This window comes from Pseudopipra pipra, chromosome 1 (genome assembly GCF_036250125.1).
Source record: "Pseudopipra pipra isolate bDixPip1 chromosome 1, bDixPip1.hap1, whole genome shotgun sequence".
In the NCBI taxonomy this organism is placed as follows: Eukaryota; Metazoa; Chordata; class Aves; order Passeriformes; family Pipridae; genus Pseudopipra; species Pseudopipra pipra.
In genome coordinates, this window is record NC_087549.1 from 147714271 (window position 1) to 147731285 (window position 17015).

A 17015-nucleotide genomic window follows, 5' to 3' on the forward strand; every position below is an offset into this window, starting at 1 on the left:
TCCCATTTTTATAAAAAAGAGTGGTTTAGATTTTTGAACAGGTGAAACATTGCAGTGTTAGACAACTTGGACCGCTTTTCAAAGGTCAGAATCAAACCAACACATTTCAAGGTGGTAACAAGTGTTCCAGCTGACCCAGACTTTGTGCTTGGTGGTCTTGTCTTCATGCCAAAGGAAAAAAAAAGAATCTGATCTTATGTTTACTGCAGTCAGTGGCAGATGTCCCACAGCCATCTCTAATGGAAGATATTTGTCATCGCTGGAAGACATGAATAAAAAGTGCCTTGTTTGGGCAGTTTCCCCTCACATACATGCAACCTGTGGTGACAAGGAGCTACATGAACCCACAAAACCCCACATATGGGCCAGACCAATGGATTCAAGCTGAGGAACACTCTGACACTTCCAGAAAAACTGGAACCTCACTGATCTCTCTGTCATCTCACCCCCTCTTGCTGCTAAATGACCTCTATTTATAACATACATGTCCTTCATGTCCAAGTGAAAAGTTTAGACATCTCCACCCCTGAAGGGATCACAACCCTCTTGTTCAATCATGCATGTCCCAGTAATTCTCCAGTACTACAGGTGATGCTGGACATGCTCCCAGTTGGCCGTGGGCCTTTCTGTATTGCATGATAAAGTCTGTGGCTGTCCTGAGCCACATGATCTGAAGCTTTCTTACACCTCTAAAACTAAAAAAGGGGAGATTTAGATTGGATGTTAGGAAAAAATTCATCCCTGTGAGGGTGGTGAGGCATTGGAACACATTGCCCAGAGAGGTTGTGGCTGTCCGATCCCTGTAAGAATTCAAGGGCAGGCTGGAAGGGGCTTTGAGCAACCTGGTCTAGTGGAAGGTGTCCCTGCCCATGGCAAGGGGTTGAAACTAGATGGTCTTTAAGGTCCCAACCCAAACCATTTGATGATTCTCTGATCCCTCCAGTATCATGCAATTCGAAATGCAGCCAAAACAGCCACCAGACCTTCTGTCTTGAGGAATTCCGTGGTCACATGTGAACAACTTACATTACTCCAGAAGCATCTCAGCAAGCCTTTGTGGATGGGACCTTGACTCTCTTGTGAGTCCAGATTACCTTATTTTAATTTTGGGGCATCTACTCTAAGATACCTTGAAAAGGATGAACTTCCTGTATTCATATGCAGGTAAGAGACATACACAGCTTTCAGCAGGACTTTTGCATTTTAAACTGAAGCTAGTTCAGCTTGATACTACTAGAATATGGCCCTCAAGGCTTCCTAACACGGCTAAGAATATTCAGGGTGAATAAAAGTGTCCTCTGTGACGTCAGTTCACCTTTGCTTATGCCATACTGTCAGCTGCTGTGATGGTGCTCATATTCAACCCCATCTTCAGGAGTTGGCCCATGCCATCAGTGGCCAGATTCCACAATGCAGGGACATGTGCCCATGGTGAGAAGCCCTAGAAAGGGTGAAAAAAACCTTTTCTCTCCTCTCTCCACCCAGAAAAATAGGGGCCAGCTGTTATTAATTCATTGCTGTTTGAGCTACTTTTGGCTGCTTTTGACTAGTTAGAAACCAAATAATCAACAAAAACAATGCTCAGCATCTATTGCTTTGGGGAGGAGGAAGCTTGGAGCACCCCTGGAGCAGTCACAGGAGTTGTCTTCCCCATCCCAGCCCCAAACTATGGCAGGTTGGCAAAAGGGATATTTGCCCGGCTGCCACAGGGAGGCAGATACCAGCTACTGAGCTGGGAGAAAATGATGTAACTGTGTTTAATTTCTGCTGATTTGTAGCTGATGTGTTAATTCTTAAGAAACACACCAAGTTTATGTAATGTCTATAGCACTTCTCTGATATTTAATAAAACAATGTAATAGCACTCAAGCTACTTTATACACAAACAAGACTTAATGGAATAGAGAAAACGTGATTGGCAGATGGAGAAAAAAATTCACCGAGTAAAACTCAGTGAAGCTCTGACCCTTTATGAGTCTTTGGGCACTAATGTATTATGTATAGAAATCATCATATGTGCTTTGAACTCTGTGTTTGAAAGTTAACCAGAGCAGGCCAGAAGCATCATCACAATCCACAGACTTCGTTATCACACAGGCAGGCATGAGGACTGTGGCTTTATTGCAAATGCAATTCACCTGTCCCCATTTGCAGCCCATGAAGACAGAACATTATCACTGCACAAGGGAAGGACTTAAAAGCAGGGAAATGACTCCAAACTAGGTACTGCCAACTCATGTGGTTGGCAGAGAAATCACCACCACATATGGGTACCTTTCTTGACCTTTTATCTGGAAGAACCCAATCACCCACACCCCTCACTGGTTTCCAAGATAGGGCCCTCAATATGCTCTTGCATATATGCTTTGTTCAATTAGTCCAGCATGTAATGCTTTGTTCTCATGAATTTTGAAGTTACTCTGATGCGCAGTAAGGCAATTGAGACTTAATTTCATTATTCATCTCAATATGTTCCTGCTGCAATCAGAGAGCAGACCATGGGCCCTCCTGTGGCTAATTTAGCACCTGCAAATCCCCACGCTCAAAACTAGAGGCTGCACAACCCACCAAATGGAGCTGCTGGACTATGCACATGTCAAATCATCCCTGTTGCTGGGAAGAACGTTTTGCTTTTTTCCCTTTAGAAACTTTGTACACCCGTCCCTGTCTCAAAAGGAACACCATCATGCCCCAGTTCTCCGAGACCAGGCTGTATCCCACAATTCATTTATTTTTTAATAAATATATATTGAATTCCTTTTGACAAAATTTGAGTGGAGTTTCAGGGAAGCAATGTACCTGGGGAATGTGGGCCATCCTCAGGTTTGGAGCTGTTAGCTCCTCAGCTGCTACAGAGCAGGAATTGAAGTTAAGCAAATGCAGCCCACTTCAGCTAAAATAGTTAAGAAGCTCTTAATGAAGCTTTCTTCAGCTAAGCCAGCAGAAAATATATCAAAAAGGCCATTCTACTGTTTCCACTGAAAATGCAGCAACTTCTTGAAGCCCAAAATAGACACTTAAGTGCAGCAAAATTGAAGAGTTTTGGTCTAAATTTGGAAGCTGCTGTTAGAATTTCTTAGCCTTTTCAGCTGTGCTTACTCATTCTTAGCTTGCACTCACATTTTAGTAACCACTGCTGCAGATAACCAAACCACAAAAGGAATGTGCATGTTTACCCTGCCCCCTCTACATTTTGTTTCAGATTATGAATTTCAGCATTTTGGAAGACGATGGTTGTAAGATTCTGTACTTTAAGTCACACAACCATAACACACTTATGCTGCTTTCCTGGTACAATAGCAAGACTGTTTTTCTTCTCAACTGTACAACCCAGGCTGAAGTTAATCTTGGCAAGTTCAGTTTAGGATTCTTTTTTTTTTTTTTAAACCACTGCATATGCATGACTGAATATTTGTTATGCAACCATAACAACTGTCCTTTTCAAGAAAGATTCCTGCATAATGTGAACACAGAGAATCCAAGGCAAACATGACTTGATCGTAAAACTTTAATAGTAAAAAAAGTGTAAAACCAAACACACCGCTGAAAACTTATCAGTAAGAATGAGAATATAAGTGTTCAAATTCAGAATAGTGCAAGTTTTCTTCACTCCCCTCCCCACCTCTTCCAAACTTAAATCACTTTGGTTAAGATACTCAGAAGTGTTGGCAAAAAATGAACTTTTGACTTACATTTTTGGCTGCATTATTTCGACCATACACAGATTTAGTTTCAGTTTTTAGAAATAAATCTTAAATACTTCTCTATTAATCAAATATCCATAGAGATCACTGTCATCTTTACTTAAATCTGGCTTTATAACATTTTGAGATTGGTTTAAAGGTGGTTACAAAACTGTCTCCCCAGCAGGTAGCATACTTCTTAAACAGTTGAGCTGAACCTGTCCTGATCTGGGGACCTAATTTCTTCAGGTACTTCTATAAAATTTGATGATTTACGTTTTGAACATTTGAGGAAGGATCTTAGACCAACTCAATTACTCTTGATTTACACCAAAGCAAGATTAGAATTAGGGTATGCTCTGTAGTATAGAGTTTGTGCTAAATTTTTCCTGCAAGCATTCCCTTAGAAGAGTGAAAACAGCCAGAGCAGCTATCTGGCCTTGACATCTGTTTTGATGGTTCAGTCTTTAACTGATGCCTCTAACTATAACTGAAGCCATGTAAGATTGGAAAAGAACACAAAAAAAATTGCATAATACAAAAAGGCAAATCCATAAAAGTTTACAAGTACAACATAAACACAAAATTGGAGTATTTCTATAAATTTGGGTTCAATGTAAGATACAACAAAACTAGCTTTACTAGTTAAATAAATTATTGCTCCATTTGACTCCATGCAGCATTGAAATGAACTCAGAACCCTTTTCTCTTTAATCTCTCATAAGAAATGATCGATATTGAAGAGAACATGAGGCTCAGACTTACTGTACATTGCACTTCAACTTTTAAGACCTAATACTTGCTACTTAGGTCTCCTGTGGTCTAAGCTATCAAATGAATACGTTGTGCTCACCAGAACTATGTATTAAGAAACACCAAATGTTTAATGTAGTGACATAAGCACTTTTTGTTTTTAAGAAGGCAATCACAGATTGCAAGTTCTATAGGGTTGTATAAAAACAAGTAGTGATCTCTTTCAGAAACTGAACTGAGAAAACAAGCTGTTTGCTATTTTTCACATACAGTTTAAATCACATTTTAGGCCCAATTCTGTTTCCAATCGTTTCAGTCAAAACCCTGACTCAGACTGAAGATCAAGGACAGCTCTAGGAGGAAATGGCAAATCGAACAGTTGGGGGTCACACAATGACACGCAGTGCATGTTTTTTCAGTGACACCAGACATTTGAGATACCCAAGACCTCCTTTGGTGAGATACTGAAGTATGTGTCTAATATTAAGCAGGAGTACTCAAACACACTTAGATATCTTACTGAATAAAGGCCAGAACTTGATTCTTGCAAATCTAACTGCAAGCTTCAGAAATAATGATTTTTCCAGTCGGAATCTCCTGATAAAAGTTCACGTTTGAACAAGATTGTCTCCTGTGTTCACCCATTGTACTGAAGTAATTTAGAAATTCCAAACTAAGACTTCCAACCTTTCATCCCTCCAACCCTCTCCACTGTCAAAGACAGAAACTTAATGCAGCATTACAAGTAAGGGCATGATTCCTTCATAAGACTCCTAAAAGCATTAGTGCAGTGCCTTTAATCTGTTTTGATCACTCTTATTTTTAAACAACCCTATTTTTTAAAGATTTGGATAAATACTATTCCTATTAAACCATACTTCATCATTGTTAAGCACCATCGATCTACTTCCTTTGGGCACTGATACAAGAGCTTGTAATTAAATTTCAGTTTCAAGGCTTTAAAATACGGCAGCTGATTCAATAACTTACATTGGAATCTAATACTTGGAAAACTGCCACTTAGCCCGAACAGTTGTATGCAACTTGGTGTTAAACTCTTCCAGAGAACAGCCATATGCAAATGCTTACGTGGTAAATCAGGGTAAGATTTCAAGATAAGCAGTTAATTTCACTTGGCTATTCTAAGAGTGGATTAATATTTTTTTTTCCACAAGTCATTTGTGCAGTGAGCCCATAAAGAGATTATTTTTTCTAAATAATCTTCAGTTTTAAACAGGAACACATCTTTGTAATGTTGCTTTCACGCTGGCACCGTGCTCTCTTCTTCAAAGATTTAGTCATTGTGTGGTTTCTCTGGAATACCCTATGGATAAAAAAACATCAAACACGTATTATGTTTAATGGCATCTGGTAAGTGACTACATTATGCAGTATTTTCAATTATTAAATGGTCAACTAACTTCACTTAAATTGACAACAACCTAGACATGGCTTCTTATAAAAGCTCAACAAGGATGTGCTCTTTAACTGTGGACAAAAAAAAAAAATCACTATGGGCGTTTGTTGCCTCAGTTAGTGCATCTGAAAAACCCATCTACCAATTGCACTGCTTTTTATAAGACTTTGTTATCTTTCCTCTCTATCTCAGTTTATTTATTAGCAGAAGGTACACAGTGCTTCACTTACTGAAGATTAATTCAGTTTTAACAGCCCTTTTCTTTTTTAAACTGTCTTCAAGTGTAAGTTACATTATTTTCCAATCAAAACCTGATATCAGACTTACTCATTTCCTCCTAAGTCCCTTTTCTAGTATGAAACCCTTTGGGTATGTCAGTGTGAGGAATTTATCCAACTTTTCTTTAAAACAAAGCTTGCAACGTTCTTCTCTTTCTAAGGTCAAAATGCAAATGTATTTGCAAGTACTGAATGCATTCTCAGTCCTGCAGCCTTCAGCACTAGCAAACAATACATATTTGTGAGGTCCAAGTTCTGAATACTACCCTGGCTCGCCAGATGCCAAGAATGATGGTTACAACTCAAAATGAAGTGCTGCCATCCATTTAACCCAGCTGATGAGCACTGACTGAGCAACTTTAGATGTAATAATCAGCAGACAGAGCTGATGGCAGCAGCAGCAGCACTTTCATGTCTTCCTTTGCTATAAAGGCTATTACAAGGAAGCTTTGGATTTCATCCTCAAGCTGATAGCAAAAAACCCCAACAAAACAAACAACCTCCAAAAGTCTCTGCTACCAGCAGGTTTGCTTAAAGGTTACACTGCACTTCATAGTACATGTGAGCTCACTTGAAATCCAGTGACTGAAAAGCAGCAAGCATCTCCCAGTTACTGTCTATCAGCATGGGAGGAGACGTCTCAGGGACACTTCTAATTTTACTTTCAATTTCTTTTCTAACTGCAAAAGCTAAACAGGGGCTGAGGAAGAAGCAAGGCAACTTTACTCCACTAATTTCCACAGGTGCCACCTTCTCCTTTAGACAGGCCCAGAAAATATCTGCTGTTTGATCAGCAACTGTCACAGGCAGCAAACAGCTCAGGGGCCACAGGAGAATACAGCTACAGAAATAACTGCTTTATTCAAGTATGGTTTAAAAAATGCTATATTCCATCTTCTTGCCACAACCACAATGACAAAATAGACTGATGCTTTTCAGTTCTCTCTATAGAAGAAAGATGTGGTTGACTGAGTTTTAGACTCTACTTTAGAAGTCGAATTCTTTGATTTCCAGCACTGAATGCTTGCAGAAGTTTTCCTATGAAAATGTTGGGCTTCACCAAGTTCTTCCAGACTAAGTAATAGCAGTGTGAATCACAGTAAAGGGACTTCCACATAACCAGAATAAAAACCTTTGCCTTGCCAACTTCCCTCTTTCTTTATAAGGAAGATGACAAGACTGACAGGAAAGCTGCAGGCAGCAGCCAGTGTGATTTTAACTACATTCAGGTGAGATGGCAGGTGAAAAGAAGTCAAAAAAAAAAAAAAAAAGGAGTTCCATGTGCCTGAATTTATTTTAGCTCTTACTCCTTTCAGGATCCCTTCTTTGCGTTCTAACAGAAGCAGCAGAGCCAATGGAAGCACAGCATATGCATGTGAAATATAGAGCTGCAGCATAAAACAGACTATAATTTTATTTTGAGACTCTGCTGCAATAGCAAAGCTTCAATAGAATTAAATTAATATATGTTTTTCACTTGATATGAGAGGCAAATTTAAAAAGAGAAATTATACCCTCTTTCGCCCCCATACACGTAGTCCTAAGAAAAAAAAAAGTGCAGGTAGTTTGCACCAGTGGGATTTGAAGGGGCAGTAGTGAGCTGGTGTTTTAAAGAACCTCAGAGCAAACCAAATTGACTGTGAAGTTAAGATGGTGACCACAGTCCCAGGAAATCTGTAGCTTGACACCAAGTCCTCATGAAAGAAAAACCTCAAGGAGCAGATTTTGCCCATGCCTTTTTCTTTTCCTTAAGCAGCCTCTTCTACGAGAGGTTACTGTGGGTTTAGTGTAAATGAGAATCAATACTAAAGAAATCGATATTTAATGTTAGCCAGGGCTGGTCAGGGAATGTGACTCTCTTGCCCAGCTTGTCTGCAGGCCTGTCCCTCTGCAGTGTCCAGTTCAGACCATCCACACTAGAAGTACCTCAGCAGCCATCCACTGGGTCAGCCAGGCCAGGCAGAAGGGAGAGAAAGACAGCTAATTTTAGACTAATATTTTTACTTGCTCATTGCTCTGTCCCAAAAAGCAGCTCTCCCCCTTACTAAGCAGTTCAGAGACTAGTATTTCAGGAACTCCCAAGTCTACAGATGCCCTTCCTGCATTAAAAATTGAAGCCACCTAAACCACAGCAGCCTTAGAAAAGTTAAACACTTGAAGGATATTTTCCAGGATACAGGACTTGTGTAGCAAAGAAGACAGAAGTTAAATCAATGCAATGTTAATTATTACTATCCATCAGTGTCAGAACACTTTTCACAACCAAGCCTTAGACTGATGTGCAAACACACAGCCAGGTTGACTCTTCAGTATGCCACAAGGAAATAATTACTTAAGAACCTAGCAAACAAGATAGTAATTTATATTATCCCATATATAGAGTGATACTTTAACTACATCTTAAGTGACCAGCAACAGAATATTTGATTATAGAGTGGTGGAACTGAATGCCATATAGAGACATTTCCTTTCATTTACGTAACAAAAATAATTTAGTACATAAATAATTAGAGAAAATCCACCTGTGCCCCAGTTTTCTAGCTACCTTAGATGTAATTCTAAGTACTGATGGAACAGGAGCGATTATCAGCAGAAGCCATGTACTGATTCCAATCTTAATTAGGCTGTTACTGGAAAAAGTTAAATAAAACAGATACTCAACCACTTACTAAGACAATACCTACTCTACTGGCAACACAGGTTGTCTGCTTACAGTTCAGCTCTTAAAAATATATCTATTTAACTCTGTCAGTCTGTGAGTCATACCCTTAAAGGCATAGTTTATTCTTGGACTAACAACAATGGAAGATATTTGGATTGTTAAAGAAGCTACTAATTATACAGTAATTACCATAGCCAGCTGGCGTCCTATGTTTCCTACAGTCACACCTCCTGAGAAAAATATACACGGAAGCCAAGAACGGATGTAAAGAAAATCTGGGGATGTATACCTAGTAAACAAAAGGAAATAAGTTAGAGAAAAGTGATTTTCATCACCTTACACACTGTTAATAAGGTGCTATAGAATTCTCTCACTGGGCTGAAACAAAAAGGCAGTAACAGAGAAAAGGAAGCAAGGAGACCAAATTAAGTCTGTTAAGTTTGTAAGATTCTAAACCTCCATGTCCTGATCAGCAAAGCTTAGAAATTCACTCTCCTGAGAGTCAGTAGAAGTTCAGTTTGCTGAGCTGTTACCATTTCAACATACATCCCAATTTGTCTGCTCCCCACCTCCCACCCCCAGCTCCCAATCTTATCATCTGGAATAACTGGACAATTAGCAGCCTTAGACAAACAAAATGTCTAATAACAATAATGATGTGCCAAATATGTTAATAACTAACTTCCAGTGCATGTGCACCCACATTTCTACTTAAGATATGAGAGTAAAACCAGTATTTTAGAAGTATAACTTACTGATAGACACCATTATATACAAGGAACTGGGTTATCAGGGTTGCTACAAAGGCTATTGTAATTCCAAGCCCGAGACCACTTCTGGAACGATCAAATGTCCACCAAAGACCCAGTGATAAGGCTGCCAGAGTCAGGGACAGCTGGACGTTGTTTGCAAAGTCTAGTTTCTGGAAAAAGATGTTAAGGACAATCTTTTGAAGTCTGCAGAGATCCTGCTGCTGACACTGATCAAGGGAGAACTCAAACTGAAAGTGAGCATGATTCTCTGTCTTTAAATACAATATATTTAGGATTTGGTTTTCAGACCTGCCAAGCAATCATAGCTCTTGACTTTGACTGGATAGTGAATGCAAAGTCAACATCAATTTTTCTCACACTGAGCATCTGAAGAATATACTATATAGTAATATATTTAACTTTTATGGATTTTTGTCTCAAGTAATTCAGCTTTATGTTTTCTGCTCAGACAATCACAACACAAGAACACTTTTACTGAGTGCTTCTCACTAGTACATCACCAGTTAATTGTGTTAACTATTAGATGCAGGCAACAAACAGATTAAAATAACACAACTTACACTGTTATGCTTGTAGTTAAACCAGACATACTATAATGTCCATCCCTCTCCCCTCCCAGAATTCCCACCAGCTACTTTAAATGAACTGTGCAGTACTTTAAGTGAGCTTACAGTAATTACTGCAGTGTACAGCAGGTCTGACAGAACTTTGCCAGTAGCAGCACCATCCTTACCTTTGTAATTCCCCCAGACACTGTTTCATGACAACAGACTAAGCACATGGAGCAACAATGTACACTGTCTCAAGGATACAGCACTGGCGTGGTTGATGCCAACGAAAACCGCGATGCACCGCATGACACTGGCCCACTCCCGCTTGAATTTGTGTGGCTCCCCGAGGTGGCTGTCAATGCAGGGGTACAGCAGGCCAACGACAGCTGCAAGAGAAGCAACACTACTTGCACTAACTGTTATACAATGGTTACTCCAATGTTATCAAATATTAGCTCAGCAAATAAGTGCCTGAGAAAGCCGTGAGCTGCCTATCACACTACTGTAAGCATGATGAAGAAAATACAATTATTACCCTCACTTTCTACTTCAGAAAAGAAAAACCATCCAGTGTTAAGGTTTCCAACTTGAAGTAGTTTTTCTCCAAAGAGATTTATCATTTGACATCCCAAGCAAATGCTTGTACCAATAAAAACCAAAGCATAACAAAAGCTTAATTACAGTGAGGACTGGAATATGTGTTCATTGCTCACGTGCAGGGCAGACAGCTTTATGAACATGACTCACCAGCTGTGAATCAGGCCCTGAATTAAATATTTGCCTGGACTTAAAAAGTTTCTTGGCAGAGCTGCTTTCTCTCCTTCTGCTGGGCTGTAAGTCAGCCTGTGCTTCTGCCCATGAATTTTGATACCAAACAGATGCAGAGCTGAACTTAAAGAGGCACCTGCCATCAGTTGTATTTATGTCACAGAAAAATAACTACTCATACTATTAATCTCACAAAGTTTGTATCATCATATAGCATTTTCTCAGCCTTATCAGCCTGAAAATTGATTGCAGAAGAAAAACATAGGCTAGTGTTAGCTCAGTTGCTATGACAAACACTAGAGGAGCTCCATTCTTCCAAGACTTGCAAGTCTTGTTGCCAACTCCAGGGTTAGACACGATGCTTTTATTGTGTGTTAACTCCTATGTTTATTCATCTCCTTTCCTACCCTCTTTTTTTTAATCCCTTAAACTCCTAAGAGGAATAACTTCTATGTTAAGAAGGCTACAAAACATACTATTCCAAGACAGACATATGATCTAATGCTGACACAGTTTCATTATTTTTATGCCAGCTACCAGGACTTTTGCCTTATGATAACAGCTAAATTCCGAAGTTTAATCCAACTGTGACAGGACTATGAGAACTCTCACTGGAGCATATCCCACAGCATCCCTTTTATTACACAGTTTATCATTCATTCAAGTTTACAGTTTATCATTCTTACTCCCTTACTATGTGATACATATAAACATCACATGACAACGTCACTGCATTAAAGTCAACCATGCAAGAGTTGTTTAAAGTACTTTCAATGCAAGTTAAAAGCTATCACAGTGTCCTAAAACTTAACTCATTTTTAATCCCTCAACCCTTTGTCAAAGCCTTGTTTTGACACGGCTGGGAGGGGGTTATGAACACTAATCCACCAGGTAAGTGCCCGCTGCTGCTACAACTGCAGCGTAGCCCAGGTCTTCCGTGGGATTTTGCCCAGCAGTGGGCATGGGTGGGCAGGGGGCAGAAGGGAGCAGGGGACAGGGGTTTGTGACAGGGAGAGTGGGCAAGGGACAGGGGCTGTGGGCAGGCAGGTGACAGGCAGGTGGCAGGGGAAAGGCAGGTGACTGGGGCAGTGGGCAAGGGGCAGGTGACAGGCATCAGGGAAGGGGCAGGCTGGTGACAGGGGACAAGCCGATTGGGAGGGGAGCAGACAAAGGACAGGCTGATGACAGGCAGGTGGCAGAGAACAGGCAGAGGACAGGGGTAGAGGAAAGGCAGGGGATAGGAGCAGCAGGTGGGGGAAAAACAGGTGACTGGGGCATCAGGCAAGAGGCAGGCAGGTGACTGAGGCAGTGGGCAAAGGGCAGTGGAAGGCAAGTGACAGGGCTGGTGACAGGGGCACAGGCAAGGGGCAGGCCAGTGATAGAACAGGCAGGGGACAGGGGCAGGGGAGAGGCCGGGGACAGGAGCATCGAGCAGGGGAAAGGCAGGGGACTGGGGCATCAGGGAAGGTGACAGGGCCAGTGGGCAGGCAGGTGACTGGGGCAGCGGGAAAGGGGCAGTGGACAGGTAGGTGACGGGACAGGTGACTGGGGCAGGGACATCAGGCAAGGGGCAGGCCGCTGACAGGCCGGTGACCGGGGGCAGCGAGGGGCAGACAAGGGACAGGCAGGTGACAGGGATCAGTGACAGAGGCGAGGCCGGTGACAGGGGGGGAGCAGGCCGGTGACAGGGTGGGAGCAGGCTGGTGACAGGGTGGGAGCAGGCCGGTGACAGGGGGGGAGCAGGCCGGTGACAGGGTGGGAGCAGGGTGGGAACAGGCCGGTGACAGGCCCGGCCCGCGCGCCCCACACGTGACTTCCTTGTTTTGGGCCCGGCCCGTGGCCAGTTCGCGCGCGCAGCCAATGGCGCGCGCCGCCCGCCGCTCACCAGTTCCGCGGAAGCCAATGGGCGGCGGGGGGCGGGGCCGCCGAGGGCGCTCGCGCCCGGCGCGGGGCGGGGGCAGCGCGGGAAATCCCGCGGCCGGTCCCGGTGTCAGTCCCGGTGTCAGTCCCGGTGTCAGTCCCGCACCCCGGCCCTGAGCCACCCTCCCCGCGCTTCCCGCCGGGAAGAATGCGCCTTGCCCACGCTCAGAGAGCACCGGCTCAAAAAGATAGCCTTGGGACGCGCGGAAAGGCGCGGGCGGCTCTCGCGCGTGGATAAAGCGGGGCGCGCATCCTTTCCAAGAAGCCCGAGTTCGCATCGCTCGCCGCGCGATGGAAGTGCTTGGGGTCCAACGCGCGCATGGGTCACGCGTTAAGCCCCATCGCCACTCCTCCGCCACGGTATGAGGAAAAAGAGAGAGAGAAAAAAATCACCCGTGGAGGTCAGCAACTCACCCGCTGCTGTGCCGCAGCACGGGGGCACCCACCAGGCGGAGGAGAAGAGTGTGGAAATCACTTCGTCAGGGAACAGAGTCACATTGCGCTGGATCTGCAGCAAGTTCAGCACCAGGGCCATGAAAGCACCCACGACGAAGAGCACCACGCTCCTCTGCACCAGGTGCTGACTCCAGTTCAAGGTGCTGCTGCTGCTGCCGCTGCTGCTGCTGCTGGTGGTGCTGGTGGTGCTGGAGGTGCTGGAGGTGCTGGGGCTGCGAGCTCCGCGACCCACCATCGCTAGCGAGGGGCTGGACACAGAGGAGCTCAGCATCTCGCCCACCTTGGCGGCCAGTCCCGCTGCCGTGCCCCCCAGCTGGGTCCTGTGCCTTCCCCTGGCAGTGCAGGAACAGCTCCAGGCGCAGCTCTCCAACCTGGGCATTGGCTTCACCGGGGTCCTGAAAACACAACGCACAGGCACACGCTAGTAAAGCCCCCAAACAACGGGTCAGGCCGGCGCCTCCTCCACACTCACCGGGCTCCAGAGAGGATGCGGGGTGACCTGACACAGCCGAGCGGCCCCGGGGCTGCACTGCCTCGGCCCCACGGGAGGACAGGGCCACGGACCCCCGCTGCCCCTGTCCCGCGGGGAAGGGCTTCGCTTCCCTCCCCGGGCCCGTCAAACCTCAGCCCCCGCGCCCATCCTCTCCCTCCGGGGCCGCGGGTACCGCTCACCTCAGGGAACGGGCTGCGCGGCCGCTGCTCCGCCGCCTCCCTGCCGGCCGCCCGCCCGCCGCCGGCCCGCGCCCCGGGGGAGGTTTATAAGCGCCGAGCCGCGGATGTCACGTTACCCGCCGCCGACCTACCCGCGGCCGGAGGCAGCGCCGGTCCCGCCGCTCCGCTCGGCGCCGCCGCCCCGCCCGTGCCCTCCCCGCCGGGCGGGGCGATCGCGGGGCGCGGGAGCCGCCGCGCCAGCCCCGGGCGGCCGCGGCCCGGCTCGGGTGAGGCGGCGCAGCCAATGGAGCCCGGGCGGATGATATGACGTGCGGGACACACCACCCGCCTCCCGGCACGGCCCCAGCCCGCCCGCTCCGCCCGCACCGCGCCGGGGACACCGCGCGGCACCGTCCGCGCCCGCGGGGCCGCGGCCGGAGCGCGCCGCCTCCTCCGGGTGGTGGAGAGATGGGAGATGCTGGTGGCGGTGAAGGAGAATGTGTCACACAATCGTAGAATCGTCAAGGTTGGAGGAGACCTTTAAGGTCATCGAGTCCAACCGTCAACCCTGCGCCCCTACTGTGATCCCTAAACCACTAAACCATATCACCCAAATGCCTCTTGAACACCTTCAGAGGTGGTGACTCCACCACCTCCCAGGACGACCTATTCCAATGCAGATCGCCCTTATTTTTTTCCCCCCTTAATATCTAATCTGAATTTCCCACGTCTTGGTTTAAGGCCATGTCAGTGGCCCTTGCAGTCCAGCCCTCGTCTGCTCGCCCAGTCCACTGCTTGTCCCCTTGGGTGATGGCAGTTAGCCACGGGAAAGGTTGAAGATGTCTGCTGCAGCGTCTCCTGAAGATGAAGGGATCAGTGATCCCTGTCATCACTCTAAAATGATGGTGTAAGGGGATCCCACCAAGCCCATGTCTGCGTATAAAGATGGTGCCAAACCCAGACACTGCATCAGCAACCAGCCATGGAGTGCCTGGCAGACCCCAGACTCCTGACTGTTCCCTGACAGCCTGAGCAGCTGCTTTGCTGACACCAACAAAGTCTGGGTCATGATCCTCCCAGATTAAAATCATGAAAAACCAGTTAAATGTGAGTTCACTCTCTGGACTCCACAAGGGCATGAGAAGTGGCTGAGCAGAGATCATTAACTGTGAGCTGTACATCATGTTAGAGTTCAGCACCAAAAGTTGAGCATATGGAGCAGGACTCAACTGCCAGGCTTCCTATTTAAGACTTCTGTTCTCCAGGACGCATTGGAGGCTGGCGTATGCAGTAGGAATAACTGGATTTCTTGTTTAATTAGTTGGCCTCAATAGAGTCAGCAGGTCTTCTCTTCACATGAGGTATGCCCTCTTTACACTTGGAAGGAATATAGGACCCAATGGCTTCCCAAGCAATGGCACTGAATATTTAAGAATAGTTGTTAGCCATGCCCATGATGGGCAGAATGATGGTCCAAGAAAATTCAGACCATCAGTACTCAATGGTGGTTCAAGGATGTTCCAGTTGTCTTTCATCAATGTGTTAAACGTAGCAAATAAAAAATACGAAGTCAATCAGAGATACGGAAAGAGGCAGGTCTTCTCTGTATATCATAAAGAGTAAAATGAATCTGGGATATGTCTATCCCCTCTGATCTCCGCTCATTTTTAGCTGAGATGCAAAGAGTTAGCATAGCTCACTCTGCTGAGCATTGTGCCTTTGAAAAAGTTACTCCTCTGTCTTGGTGATGGACAAATTGTTAGTGCCACTGCCGGAAGTGAGAGATGATGCCAAGTGGGGTCAGCCCAGCCCTTTCTCACAGACTTTACTGCTCAACCAACGTATATATGTCCTCTGTACGTGGAATTGTAAATGTTCAGTTTCCACTGCTGTTTAATGTACTGAAACAGCTTTTGGTCTTAGTTTCATACGCTAAAATTGTTTGAATTCTTCTGTCGGATTTTTTAAGACTTCATTTTTTTTCCTGACCCAGTGGACCTGCACTATAAGTTTGAGTTAACTATTTTCAGATAAAACAGTCTTAATATATTGTCAGCTTTTTATGGGTTCCTCTGCAGAAACATTGTATTTGTTCCATGAAATCACATACACACTTCCCTTCATGGCAACTGTGTTTGAGCTTTGAATTGACACAGGCAATTTATCTGCATCCCCAGACTGCTAAGCAACACCTTCAGCAAACTCTATATAAGGGCTAGAACTCATTCCCTAGGAAATTTTCCTTCTCGGTGAATCACTTTGAGATTTATCAACAGGACTGTGGATCTGAGACAAAACAATCCATCTTTGTAGGAAATCTCTTTCTGGACTTGGCCTATGGGAAACAAATATAGTTCATCCTTGCTTGTGCTACATCTCTACTTTATTTGAAAAAATATTTTTCTGTATTTAAATTTTCCCCCTGAATCTTACCCATATTCTCAGTGTCTGGGCAGAGTTTACATTCCCTTGTGCTATGTCTGCTAGTTTTCTTTCCTGAAAGAACCTCTTAAGCATTGTTTTTTATCCTGTGTTTTTCCTTTCCTTGTGGATATGTCTCTTTTGCATTACTTCCTGCAGCATATTTTATTCATTTTTTTTTAATATTCATGATATCATGTGGTGGTGCCCTTCTTTCTTCCTGGCTTCTTTCAGACAGCAGAGACCAACTTCTGAGAGGGTAAAACTTGCTGCAGCTTTGCTAAAACCAGCTGAATCAATACAAATCTATGCTAGTTGAGAAACTGGCCCTAAGCATGTTTTCCCTGAAATTAGCTACTTAGAATAAAGGTTAAATGCCCCTTATGTTCGTGTTGCTTTACAGTTCTATTGCTTTACGTTTCTCTTTAGAATCCTAAAGAAGGTTAGGCCTCTGCATGCTTTGACTAATGCCTGAAATTTTATGCTTAACAGTTATTTCTGGAAAGATGCACTCACGTGTCTCTGTAAGATTAATGACATCGTTATTTTTATCTCATCCCTTAGCAAAGGCAGCAGAATCTCTAAGTACTCAGCATTGCTACTCATTACATGAATAAATAATTTCACCTGTTCTTTCACACTTTCTGTATTAAACTCTGTGATGTGCTGGGATCTGACAATG

The 17015-nt window shown here is 44.6% G+C and overlaps 1 protein-coding gene and 1 long non-coding RNA gene across 4 annotated transcripts; one reads left to right on the plus strand and one right to left on the minus strand.

Moving 5' to 3' along the window:
- The first annotated feature begins 1952 nt into the window (after positions 1–1952).
- Positions 1953–4992, plus strand: LOC135403891 (uncharacterized). The gene is made up of 2 exons (XR_010425520.1): positions 1953–2223; positions 3203–4992. It is a non-coding gene; the product is annotated as an uncharacterized LOC135403891 (long non-coding RNA).
- On the minus strand, positions 3491–14166 carry INSIG1 (insulin induced gene 1). 3 transcript variants are annotated; one of them, XM_064638298.1, is made up of 6 exons: positions 14065–14166; positions 13220–13656; positions 10379–10503; positions 9549–9715; positions 8983–9082; positions 3491–5760 (listed from the first exon to the last, which is right to left on the minus strand). In XM_064638298.1, exons 2-6 carry the CDS (start codon positions 13638–13640, stop codon positions 5731–5733), a joined length of 843 nt encoding a protein of 280 aa, XP_064494368.1. In that variant the 5' UTR covers positions 13641–13656; positions 14065–14166; the 3' UTR covers positions 3491–5730. The 3 variants fall into 3 exon arrangements, with proteins under 3 accessions (XP_064494368.1, XP_064494356.1, XP_064494361.1); XM_064638286.1 differs by having other exon boundaries at positions 13934–14074; XM_064638291.1 differs by lacking the exon at positions 14065–14166 and adding an exon at positions 13734–13870.
- Positions 14167–17015: the final 2849 nt, after the last annotated feature.

What these genes read in the sequence shown, in the direction of transcription:
- INSIG1 (XM_064638298.1), bottom strand. Translation starts at nt 13,640, where the DNA reads ATGCCCAGGTTGGAGAGCTGCGCCTGGAGCTGTTCCTGCACTGCCAGG. An exon ending in GTGCTGCGGCACAGCAGCGG is followed by an intron (nt 10,504 to 13,219) that starts GTGAGTTGCTGA and finishes CTTCTCTTGCAG; the next exon opens with CTGTCGTTGGCCTGCTGTAC. An exon ending in TAGGACGCCAGCTGGCTATG is followed by an intron (nt 5,761 to 8,982) that starts GTAATTACTGTA and finishes TTTTATCCATAG; the next exon opens with GGTATTCCAGAGAAACCACA.